A 12,999-nucleotide genomic window follows, 5' to 3' on the forward strand; every position below is an offset into this window, starting at 1 on the left:
CACAGTCACAGTGAATCTACCTTTACTCATATACAGTATTCTGTGAAAAAAATAAATCTATAAAAAGGAAGGCAAAGACATGGGAATGAGACAGCGGATTTTAGTCTTGTGAGGATTTGCTGCGTGTGCTCACTGTGTCAGGTGACAGTGAGGAAGCAGCTTCTCAAAGTGCAGCAACCTTAAAGCTGCAGAGTGACAACAGCCCAGGTTCACAGGAGAGAGAGAGACAGAGTGAGAGAGACAGAGAGAGAGAGAGACAGAGTGAGAGAGACAGAGAGAGAGAGACAGAGTGAGAGAGACAGAGAGAGAGAGAGAGGCAGAGTGAGAGAGACAGAGAGAGAGAGACAGAGTGAGACAGACAGACAGACAGACCGACAGATAGACAGACAGACAGACAGACAGACAGACAGAGAGAGAGACAGAGACAGACAGAGAGACAGAGAGAGAGAGAGACAGACAGAGAGAGAGAGACAAAGAGACAGAGACAGAGAGAGAGGCGGAGGGAGAGAGACAGAGAGAGAGAGAGACAGACAGAGAGAGAGAGACAAAGAGACAGAGACAGAGAGAGAGGCGGAGGGAGAGAGACAGAGAGAGAGAGAGACAGACAGACAGACAGACAGAGACAGACAGAGACAGACAGACAGACAGACAGACAGAGAGAGAGATGGCAGCACATTTTTTGTAACCCTATAATGTATAATGTGTGTGTGTGTTTTGTTACCTGTGCAAATAAAGTAAACTTAGTCAACAACACGGCATTATTATTATTATTATTATAAGATGTAGGTGTCATGCAACTGTTCATTCACGTTGGTCGTGTGCGTGTATTCAGTCTTTTTTGCTCATTTTTGGCCATTTTTTTTAAAGTGCATTTTTTGTGAACAATTCAACACTCTTTTTAAATTAAGAAAATGGCCCTTACACCAGATTTATAATAAAACTTGTTCATATAGGCGGATCAATTATCATATCTATCTTGTTTTTATGTTTGTGATACTGTACTTGTCAAAACCGTATATGGTCATGCTTTGTGTCTCAAAAACCCATTTTTCAAGATACTTTAAATGAATAATGATGATAAACTTTATTCATATAGCACTTTTCAAAGTTACAAAGTGCTTTTAATGAGGCAAATATAATCAGACAATTAAAATAATACAAAAATAAGTATTTTGTACTTTAGTAATAAAATAAAAAAAACTGCTAGCATTAACAAAAAGCCTTTTTTATGATAAAATGACAGACATGTTGTTGTACTTCCTGAACACCGATGCTGCTGCTAATAAAAGTTTTTGTGTGTGTGTGAATTATTATAAACAGGTCAGCCTGCTGCCTCGTGGGCTGCATAAAGTAGACCTGCTTGTACACGTCAGATCCGCGCAGATTCTGACGTCCGCTTCTCGTGGCTGCAACGTCATTACGCTGCCAGCTGATCGGAGTAGGAAGCCGGGTGTGTGTTTGTGTGTGTGTGTGTGTGTGTGTGTGAGAGAGAGAGAGAGAGAGAGAGAGAGAGAGAGAGAGAGAGAGAGAGAGAGAGAGGAGGACTGGAGCAGGAGTTGTGTAAAAGGGGCTGAAGTCCTGCGTCCTCCACTGCTGCTGAAAAGTAGGCTCACCACCAGATATATAAACGCTGCCAAACCGTTTTATATCGTGGATGTAAAACAAACAAACAGACAACGACACACCCCGATGAAGGTCCAGGACTCCGGCCGAGCGGTGGGCGAGGCAGCCTGAACTCCGCTGGACTGTCCAGGCGTGTCGGCCGCGCAGGAGCGACCCGGCCGGTGGTCAAGGTGGGGCGTATTACTGTCTGAGAGGCTGTCTGTGTGTTTCTGCTGGCTAAATGCTTTTTCCTGTCAGCCGGATTTAGCCTGTGGCTGCTTGATGACCCAGTTTGCGCTGAAACGGCAACTGGGAAACCGTCCTTAACACGACTTCATTCAAGTAAAAAATTCACCTCTGCAGGTCTGATTTCTGTTTTACAGCCGCGGGTTTCTGCACAAATTTGGCGTCGTGAGATTCTCGAGGATATATATCGGATGTTATAGGAGTTCTGGCTGAAGGCCTGTCTGTGTGTCATTTAGATCAAACCGTCTAGGCCCACTGACACAGAGGAGCTGAGAGGAATTATGGGCACCCAAGAAATTTGACCACAAGCTCCCAGCTCCTGCAAACATCTGATCAACATTTAGATGACTGACAAGGTGAAATTGTTTGTGAGTATTTGCACATGCAGTTATTTTTATAAAGGCTAATAGCAGCTAAAAGGCTGCATGATATGTCCTTAAAAAGTCTAAATTATTACAGAAGGGAACAGAGAAGCCAGCAAAGGTTCACAGACATCCTGTCATCAATGCTTACAGATTTACAGATTTGTTTTTACATTGTATTTAAATCTATTATGCGTCATGACTACCACATTTAGAAAATCAGGAAACTTGTACACAGGCCTCTAGAGGATTCAAGCGAGCTGTTGCAAGTTGAGGTCTGCATTTATATAATCCAAACTTGTCAGAAAAGTGTCAGCACTCAAAGCTCCTTAAAATGTGCTGAGTTCATAATAGGCCAAGGAAAAAGCCTGTGCTCAAGTAAGGGATAGGGGAAAATGAGGAAGATACGGGCGGGTCATTCCTCAGAAATGCGGTGACACCAGCAGTCATCTGGCAGATCTTCCTTCAAATTAAAGATACGTTTATAAATGCAAGTATACTAGTGTAGATGTTTGTAAGGACCAGTAACACATTCTTTAAGTATTTAGGCCTCTCTGTCCAGCTCTCAAATCTCCTCAACTTATATCCTTATAGTTTTACACTTATATAAAACATTTTAAAAGCAAAGTGCAATAATGTATAAGTAGTCTTTCTGTGGGATGAATAGGTGGGGGTGGAGCTTACTGTAGTGTATGTTACATGGATGGAGGCTGCCTTACATAATTGTACAGCCAGAGTTCAGTGCACCGGTAGGAATGCGCAATGGGCTGTGTCACGAGCTGCATTTGTGCCATTGCAACCCGCAGCGTGACATAAGCCACCCTGTCAATGAGGATCACATGGCAACGACAGGGTGTCAGTTGAAAAGCAACTCATCTTGTTAACATGTGTTGACTGTGTTGCTGTGTGCTGTTTTATTGCCTACATTTGCAGAAGTGAAGCCATCTTGCTCAACTTGGGTTACACCCTTCATTCCTATTGCGTGCCTTGTCAAGGGAAGATGGGGCAAGAAGGGATGTGTTTTATGTAGGTTCATTTAGAAAAAAAAAATCCAGTTCTTTCAAACAAAATGGCACAGACTGCCTGAGGGCAGGCTTACAGGCCTAATGCAGCACATTACCATCTCCCACGATGTCATGAATTCAGACTGGCATTCAGCTATTCCTCTTAGCAAGTACGACAACCTGCTCAGCCTTTATCTGTAGTGATCTCAGGGGTTAAAGTCACATAGCCTTTAAAGTCCAGCCAGCAGCAGAGCATAAGAAGATGCTCTCTGCACTATGATCAGTTTGTTGCCAAAGCCGCCGCCCTTTCCCTGTCTTTGTCCCCATTCCCAGTCTAAAATGATCAGTCTATATTACAGACTACAATCTGGGGCAGTAATCACTCTCCAACTGGGCCACACCCACGGCAGAGGAATGTACCTGAATTGACATAACGTTTAATTATCGTGCGTTTCCGTTCAGAGCTGTAGCAGCAGTATGCAAATCTGTAACTCTTGTCGGTTCATGTGATAATCCTGCAATGCTTAACACATTTTCTTGTGTTGTTGCATCGCTGACATTCAGACTGATGACTGAGGTATCTCGTCTCCTCATTCTCACACAATAGCATGACCCTAAACATGAAAAGGTCAAATGAGTGGGCTTGTAGCAATGGAGAGAGGTCTGTCTCTCTATTGTACAGCTTTTTTTGGGTTTGTTTTCTGTTCCTGTTCTCCATCTTCAGCAGGAGTGCGCTGCTCCTACCTGTTCACATCTCATCCGTCTTTTATTATCTATCTTTTTTCCATAATACACAATTTCAAGCTCTTCCAGATAAATAAATTCAAACTCTGCTCTTGCAGCTAAGGCTCGATAAGACAATCTGCTAAAGAGTTAAAATGTCAATAATTCCTCCTCTCATTGTACATGGTTCATTCACACCCTCATGTTTACACACCATCATTCGTTTTTCTCTCTGACACGCACATCCTGCCCGTTCACCTCCAGTGTGTCTTTCCTCCTTCTTACCCTCCCTGCCGTGGCAGAGAATGCACGTCCACAGTCCCAGATAAGCTCAAGTCTTTTGTGCATTAGACTGCGTGTTATCTCTTTTTACAATGTTGCCCCGTGTATAAAAGCCTGTCTCAAGGCCTTCCACACTGGCTGTCACGTGGCTCTGTCTGGCTCCCTCGCTCGGATAAGACCAAGACAGAAAGAAAGGAAGAGAGGGGGAGGTATGAGGTGTGGTGGGGGACAAAAAAAAATAAAGGAAAAGGCAGAGGGGAGGTGAGGGTGAAGCCACGTCCACCTCGTCTGGTTCAGACCAGATGTAGACGAGTAGATGGACAGGAGATGGGTGTAGGATAAAGGGATTGGAAAAGAAGGAGTGGAAGAGACTGTGCGAGCCCACAGCAGCTGGATGGAATTTCTAAAATACGCAGCTGGAATGTCAGGAATGCAGGACAGTCTGATCTGACAGAAAGAGGGTGGAGAGGACAGACGAGTCAGGAAAGACCAAAAAACAGAGAAGAAGGAGAGATATGGGAAAAATGGCACAGCAAGAGTGTGAGTCGGGGGTTCAACACTGCCCGTCATTGTGAACATAAAGATACAGAGTCACTGTTTGTGGAGCAAGTGGCACGCTATGGAACAAATAAGTAATTCAGTTTCAGTGTGAGATTGTGGAAGCCTTAGTCAACAGTTATGACTGTCAGGGGTCCTGTGTGTGTGGCCCGAGGACTTGTACTGTACGTCCTCCTCTCTATCTGTCTTCATTCAGACTAACGCTGGCAGGAGTGCGTGTGCAGGCCTGCGTGGGGGAGGAGGGTGGTGGCTCACTTTATGATACTGATGTGACAAATGATGGCCTTCGTTAAAGAAGCTAAAGTCAGTTTTTTTTTTCAACATACTCTGCAAAAAAAATTGTCGGATCAGTTTTTGTCAAATTTTGTTCACTACTTTGGTTTATGACCAAATACCTACAAAACTAATAACATTCCCATCAGCCTCAGCTGTACGTTTACTGCTAATTAGCAAATGTTAGCATGCTAACACACTAAACTAATGGTGAACATGGTAAACATTATACCTTCTAAACATCAGCATGTTAGCATTGTCATTGTGAGAAGGTTAGCTGACATTAGCATTTAGCTCATAGAAGTGCTGTTGGTCAACAGCAGTACTTCAACAATTAAAAATCCTCTGTAGCCCAAAAAGCGTTTCCCCCGTAGACCGCCATTATAAAGGAAACTGATGACTGGGCATTTTTAGTGGCACAGAAGGACTTTTCAAGAGTCTAGGAAAGCCATGTCCATGGGATGAAACAACAACACAAAGTGGAAGCAAACCAGGAAGATAGAAAACTTTTTTGCCGTACGCAAGTTGTTGTTTCATTTTAAATAAACAAACTTAACTATTTAGAAGAGGATAAGCATGGGGTGTGGAGGTCAGCTTTAGTGACACTGTAATAGGCTCTGACTGCAGACTCCTGAAAGAGAGGAGAGGTGAAAATGACCGCCATTTTGGAGTCCAGTAATCAGTTACATGACTCACTAATTTAAGACTTTGACAGTTTGATTTGATTGGGAAACAAGTGTAAATCTGGCACAGCACTGGCAAAAAGATAGGAGTGGTAGATTTGATTATAGATACTTTTATTAAGTGTACATCAGTCACAAGTCAGAACAGGCCTCATGCTGACTCACCCACTTCAAACAGATTCTGACATTTGTCATGTAGACACATTTGTCAGCAGGTGGAAGACAATCTATTAGTGTTTTTCTGCGTACAACCTGTGTATTTTCTATATTGATCAGTTATATGTCTGAATGGAAATGTCTCTCTGGCCCTCTCAGGATGATGCTGAAGTAAAATCCAAACTAAGTATGAGACATTTCTCCCTGCAGCAGTGTCTGTAAAAACAGTCCATGTGGATTGTGACCCCCCCCCCCCTGCTGTGCACAATCTACAGGCTACGGGACACTCAAATACCTGAGATCATTCTGGTTCTCCTTACTGCAGGAATGTACAGCATGTGTTACTCATCGTCAACCACAGAAGTGGAGCATGTCCTCGATATCTCAAGATCACCACAAGATTACATTCTTTGAAGGCAAGAGAAGCACAGACCTGCTTTAGCTTTACGCATGTTAGTTTTCATGTGGTCAGTTTTCACACTTTTTACAGTATGTTTAACCTCACTGTGCATGTTATATTATTATTATTATTATTATTATTATTATTATTATTATTATTATTATTATTTTATATTAAGTATTGGGCAAATTACAATTTTGACCTGATGGTGGCGCCAGATGAAAAGTTAAGAGATCACCAAAGTGATTACAGTTCATCCTGCGGAGGACATGAATGGGTTTACCAAATTTCATGTCAATCCATCCAGCAGTTGTTGAGACAATTCACTCAAAACCACAAATGTGAACCTCATGGTGGCGCCAGAGGAAAGGTCAGGGGATCACCAACATCAGCAGGGTCCATCCTCTGAGGACCCTTACTTTCATGGCAATCTATCCAATAGTTGTTGAGATATTTCAGTCTGGACTGAAGTGGTAGACCGACCGACATTGCCATCCGTAGAGCCACGCAGCTAGCATGGCTAAAACCTTTAATTTAGACACGATTAATCTTATCTATATTTAACTTTCGTATCTGTGTGACCATGCCAGTTTTAATTTCAGTTGGAGAAAGCTGCCTGCCTTAAGCATTTGACAGAACTGAACGCACTCCAAACTCCAGATTAAGCGGCTATCTGAATTAAGTTAGTGCTTCTATTCTGCTAGCCACTAGTAGCTACTCTATTTTTTCACATGTAAACTTATGTACAACATATAAAAAGTGTGTTTTGAAACAGCTGCGAGACCCTCTTCAGCGTGTAGAGAACACAGATCAGGTGTAGCTGCAGGTTTTCTCTCTGGAAAACACCTGAACATTCACTTTATTAATTAAGATTTCAAAAACAAAATAGTTCGTCGGACTTCTGAAAGGATTCCAAGATCTCTGCTTTCATGTAGAGACTGTCTACTCCTCTTCATCGCCTCTCGCTCAGGCTTCGTAACCACGGTAACTGACACACACAAAAAAAGAGGCCGGTCTGTGATTTTGAGCATCAAAACTAAGAATATCTAAGAATTTCTTGCTGGCACAGTATAACGTGCAGAGGCAGAGTTGAGCTGCTGATGCATGTATCCCTCCTGGTGATCTGGCACATGATCTTTTGTGCATCTCGCCAGTCATTCTCATATATCGGCTCATTTCACCCACTTACTCACAGCTGATCGCACACACTGTGGCTCGACTGCACCCACTTACTGTACGTGTGTGTGACTGGCTGCAGGCCACCTCATACCCACGCTACTGGAGCAGGGAGTTTAGAGGGGTAAAGTTAAACCATCTCTTCTTCTCTTTCTGCAGGAATATGTGCACCTAAAGCAGACGAAAGGAAGGAGAAGGAGTCACCATTTGTGCCTTTTTAAAGCGGGGTCTGTCCGTCACTCAAGGCCGTCTAGTTCGAACTCTCACGCTCGCTGGCTGACTTCCAGCACTCCCTCACCCTTGGCCCCAAATGGCTGACACACAGCAGTTCTTCACTGGCAAGCTTTATGTTCCTGTACACATGCTAAAGCTGCCAGCTGAAGAACTGCTCTGGTCAGCCCTGCCCCGGATGACTCAAGAAGAGGAAGTGGATGAGGGATGGGGGGAGGGACTGAGGAAGGCGGTGTTTTGCACGCTCAGTAATCACATGTAAGGTATATTTCACTTTAGGCATGTTTATGTTTATTTTGTGGTCACGCGTGTTGTCTTTTTCCTCACAAAAACTTGCTTAAACTGTCTGTGATGTGTTTTTCCCCCCCTTCTTGCAATAAAGAACAAAATATTTTCTCAGACTTAAGGTTTATTGTTGTGGACAAAACTGCACGCTATGGACAATAAAACGCATACCAGCACTGAAGACTCTCTTGTCCAAAAATAACAACGCACACACACACACACACACACACACACACACAAAGAGGCACACAATAGGTACAAGCAAAAATGTGTCACATTCTTTTAACTTTTGAGTCTCTGGTGATCCCATTAAAAGGGAACAAGAAAGATCAGAGTGAATTAAGATGCTCTTTCGAAGTCAATGGCCTCAGATATGCAATAACTTCATGATCTTTGCTCTTTCTAATCATAACTTTAACAAGCTGACATTTAGTCAGGTATGAATCCAGTTAGATTGTTGTCACGTATAAGATGTGGAACCAGAGGGAGGGGAAAAAAAACGTACCTAATGTCTGTTCTTCAGAGCCTAAAAGCATCACCGGCTGCTTCAAGCGATTCCTTCACAAGCTGCAAACTTTCACAGCACGTTCAAGACTATCAAACTGAGGAAGTTATTGAGATAATTTATGCAAAATAATGTTTATAACTGACTAAAATTCATGGAAATGCATGTTAGTTTGTTTGTTTGGCTTCAGCAGGTTAAAATATTAATGTATTACTGCAAACTGAATTGGATTAATAAGGGAAACGTTAAGGTTCTTAGGTCAGTCAATTTATAAAAAAGCCTGAGTGGTCCTCCTGACACACATTTGACTCTAAGGGTATATGTACAGGGCATTCAGCACCGCCAAGAAAAATCACATCCGAAAACTGAATAGATAATAGTACGGATATTTTTTTACACTGATAATTACGAAACTACAAGGACATATATCTAAATTAGGGGACGTTAAGGCGAAACTGGAGGTGTTGCTAAACCTACAATTTAAGGGTCTTGGTGCAGTTCCCCCCAAATCACCACTAGATGGCGTGATAATCTCTGCAAAACAGGTTGAAACAAAGCAGAGCGCCTGTTGAGGGAAATAAAGTCAGATTATTGCCACCTAATGTCGATGAACGTGGTATCAAATATGTGATGTGGGGAATTCTCCGTTGACTGGAATTTAGTCATGAATGAGACGTTGCGTATGTCTAAGTAAATCCAGGATTAGATAAGACTTTATTGATTGAAATTCAGGCGTTGCAGCAGCACGATATAGTATAATATATAATACATTTTGTATTTGGTGTGCAAAGGATATAGTGTGTTATGCTGTGAAAGTAAAAGAAGGGATAAACCAAGTTTCCTGATTCATCCAGTGAGACAGAGCGTGTACGAGGTCTTCGCTGTGTCTCCATCCACCTGTTATTTAATTAACTTGCAGCCCACTTTTATTATAATACGAACCGTTATTTGATCATCCGGCAACAATCAGAAAAAAACAGGTTCACAAATTGTTTTAGGGAATTATTCTACAGATTAACATTCATCATGTAGTTGATAAGCAGTGCTTTACGGACAACTAAACCGTCATGTTGAAATGTCTCCGATGGGCTGTGGAATAACTATTCAGAATTAAGTAGGCTTACTTAAGTAGTACACAAGTATTATCAGCAAAATTAAGTATCAGAAGTTAATGTATTCATTAGGAATTAGTGCTATATTATTATTAGTGGTTAGTGCATTAGTCTGTAGCTATAGGCTATATTGTAGCTGTTGAGGTGGAGCTAATTTTAACTACTTCATATACTGTTGGGTAGTTAATCTACAACGATGCATCAGATTTTCCAGTGGTAGAATGTAAATAAGTATATTTACTCAAGTACTAAAGTACACATTTGAGATAGGCTACTTTTACTTTCCTTGAGTATTTTCTTTTTATGCTACTTTATATTCCTACCTCACTACTTTTAAGGGAAATATTGTACGTTTCACTCCACTACATTTAGTTACTAGTTGCTTAACAGATTAAGATTGAACAAAACATATGAGTTTATAAAGTGTGATGCTCTGTTATAAACTATCTAACAGTATACTTTCTTGCATTTTGAGTAGTTTGATACTTTAAGTACATTTTATTGATACATACTTTTATGTAAGTGACATTTTCAATGAAGGACTTTTACTTTAAATGGAGTATTTTATATTGCAGTACTGCTACTTTTACTTAAGGGATCTGGATACTTCCTCCACCCCTGATATTTTCTCAACTGACAATATGTTTTGTATGTAAAATCTTAATCTGCAATAACTAAACCTACCAAATAAATGTAGTGGAGTAAAAAGTATATAATTTCCTCTGAAACGAAGTGGAGTAGAAGTATAAAGTAGCATAAAATATAAATATAAAGGTACGACTAAAATGTACTCATATAGTTAATTCCCACCTCGGCTGATGGGTGTTTATAGCCAGGTATGTGATAAGCCAAATTAACCAGATGAATTATGGTCATGGGTGGAGGCCATTTTTATACACAGGAAAAGCAACATTTAGAAAGTTTTATGCAGCACCTTGTATGGCAGAATATGACTTTACAGGAGGACCCGAGTCTGCAGGGCGTGCTTGTGTAGAAAGGCTCGAGATCACAGTGTCCGCCTTACTCTCTCTCGCTCTCTCACACACCCTGTGCTGCGCCCTATGTGCTGATCCAGCTGATGCCGCCGCGCGTAAATGGAAAGCTTTTACGCACCGCCCGGGTTCACTCCAAAAGAGGTTTAATTGTTGTTTTTGCATTGTCACACGCCTCGCCTGGTGCATAAGTAGGCCTCAGATACTGGGGATGTGCTGTGGAGATGTAAGGGATGCGGTAATACCTCACTACATAACAGAAGGGGTGGGGGGTAAAAGGCAAGGCGTGCGTCCGGACGCTCACCGCCAACTAAACGCAAGAGCGACTCAGACATCAATAACATCTCGCTCATCAATAAGAAATTTTGATGGCGTTAGACTGCTTAATTAAATAGGTTGCCTAAGGTATTAGGCTCTCTGAATTTATAATATCTAATCTAATGACCCCCAATGGAGAACATCTGAAGGAAGACTCCCCAGCATCTCCATCCACAGGAAAGCGGCTCGGTCAGACAGAGGATAAGACTTGGAGGTTCCTAACCTTACAGTGATGGCTATCAACACTGATGCTGCCTTTGAGAAAAACGCCCTCGGCGAGAGGGAAGTTTCCAATCCCACCGACTTCCATGACACGGAGAAGCTGCTGAGCACCGCGACCACCGAGCCCACCGGGCAGAGCAACATCAAGCCGTCCGACTCCTTCTCCCTCAACATCAGAGGGAGCGTCCGGTCCCTGGACTCGGACCAGAACGGACACAGATCACCGCTGAAGTCGGGCTCCATCGGGCAGCTGGCGGCCACACCCAAGTCCTTGTCCCGGCTCAGCCTGGGCCCGCTGCCCTCCCCGGTGCCGCCCGGCCCGGTACCCCCGAATTACCTCTGGCTCGCCGTGCTGTCCTGTTTCTGCCCCGCCGTGCCGCTCAACATATGTGCCTTGTGGTATGCAAATGTGGTGAGTGTTACATTTATTTACAGCTTTAATTTTCTTCAAAACAACACAATGTGGATTACAATTATCTGTCTGTGTTTCGCATGCTTGGGTATATTCTTGTAAGCTTAGTCCTTTCAAACAGGTGTTTTGCTTCTATGTTGCATTTAAATAACTCATTGTTGATCACATCCTTCCCCTTCCTTTCCCCATTAGTCGAAGTCTGTTCTCCATACAGGAGATATTGAAGGAGCGAGGAAGTATGGGCGTCTGTCAATGCTGCTCAGCTGTCTGGCAATGCTGCTGGGTGTGGCTGTCATCATCTTCATAGTGTTTACAATAGGTATGGAAGAAAGACATAAAAAAAAACCTAACACACAAGGCTCAGTGTAACGCTGCGTATGTTAATTTCTCTTTTCTCTCTCAGAGGCCCAGCAGTGAACTGAGGGAGTCTCCTTTGAACTTCATCTGATCTCAAATTTGCACAGAAGAGAGCGAGAGGAGGAAAAATGTCGTTTTGAAGATGAAAAAGCACAAAATCTAAGTTGAAAACAAGCCGAAGAGACTCTAACAACTTAATGCTTTTTCTGCTATGGACGAGAGAAAGAAAAAGGAAAGAAGTCGCAGGCCGTTTCTCTTTTTCTGGCAACACTCATGCCCAATAACCCCACAAAAGCTCAGGAACAAAGGAAGGAAAATGACGGCTGCACACAGTTGTAGTGTCGGATCATCAGACAGGACATTTTGTGGAGAAAGTGTAAACTACTCATAGTCCAAACTAGCGGTGCACTGAAGTCCACACCTGCCTGACACACAGACAAATGCACTACATTTTGCTTATTAAAAACAAACAAACAATTGCATTATTAGATAAGAGGATGTTCTAAAGACTAAAGAAGACGACACATACCATCATCATCAAAAATCAAACACAAAATAAGCTTTGTAGGTGATGTGAAGACTCTTGTGGTCAGAGAAAAACAAAAGGCATCAGTGCACCTCTAGTCTGTAATGCCGCCACTGCCTGCTCTGTTTCTCTTAGCATTTGCAACCAAGTACGGACTGACTCTTCTTTCTGTTCTATCGGCACGGGACTTTTGTGGCTGTGGGAAGATGCATAAACTGATTTCATACAGTGTTGACATCAAGTTTAAAACTCATGTACGTTTATCCCAACAACGCCCTGCTGCTGTTATAGTGTGATATCTTGCTTTGCGTGCTTCTATGATAAACTGAACAGATTCCTGTTCGGACTGAACTGCCTGGATCTCCGCACCTCATTACGTTTACGATATACTGCAAGATATGAATGGGGTCGTTCTCCCTGTATGCACTGTTTTTGGCACTCTGATGTTGATGTTTATACATTTATACTGTATGACTGGTTTACTGTGCCATAGTTCTGCATGTCTGAAATAAACTTGAACGAGCATGACGAACCTGAAAGTGCGCTCACCACCTTTATTTTATTAGGCACCGCC

The 12,999-nt window shown here is 42.5% G+C and overlaps 1 protein-coding gene across 2 annotated transcripts; it reads left to right on the top strand.

The window, feature by feature from the left end:
• The first annotated feature begins 1,539 nt into the window (after window positions 1-1,539).
• On the top strand, window positions 1,540-12,964 carry trarg1b (trafficking regulator of GLUT4 (SLC2A4) 1b). 2 transcript variants are annotated; one of them, XM_044223207.1, is made up of 5 exons: window positions 1,540-1,793; window positions 2,085-2,216; window positions 7,625-11,542; window positions 11,735-11,861; window positions 11,946-12,964. In XM_044223207.1, exons 3-5 carry the CDS (start codon window positions 11,141-11,143, stop codon window positions 11,957-11,959), a joined length of 543 nt encoding a protein of 180 aa, XP_044079142.1. In that variant the 5' UTR covers window positions 1,540-1,793; window positions 2,085-2,216; window positions 7,625-11,140; the 3' UTR covers window positions 11,960-12,964. The 2 variants fall into 2 exon arrangements, with proteins under 2 accessions (XP_044079142.1, XP_044079141.1); XM_044223206.1 differs by lacking the exon at window positions 2,085-2,216.
• Window positions 12,965-12,999: the final 35 nt, after the last annotated feature.

Source organism: Siniperca chuatsi, linkage group LG14 (assembly GCF_020085105.1).
Source record: "Siniperca chuatsi isolate FFG_IHB_CAS linkage group LG14, ASM2008510v1, whole genome shotgun sequence".
In the NCBI taxonomy this organism is placed as follows: Eukaryota; Metazoa; Chordata; class Actinopteri; order Centrarchiformes; family Sinipercidae; genus Siniperca; species Siniperca chuatsi.

Excerpts from the sequence above, each read along its gene's own strand:
- trarg1b (XM_044223207.1), top strand. The coding sequence starts at position 11,141 with ATGGCTATCAACACTGATGCTGCCTTTGAGAAAAACGCCCTCGGCGAG. Across the intron at positions 11,543-11,734 it reads CCTTGTGGTATGCAAATGTG|TCGAAGTCTGTTCTCCATAC; the intron begins GTGAGTGTTACA and ends TTTCCCCATTAG.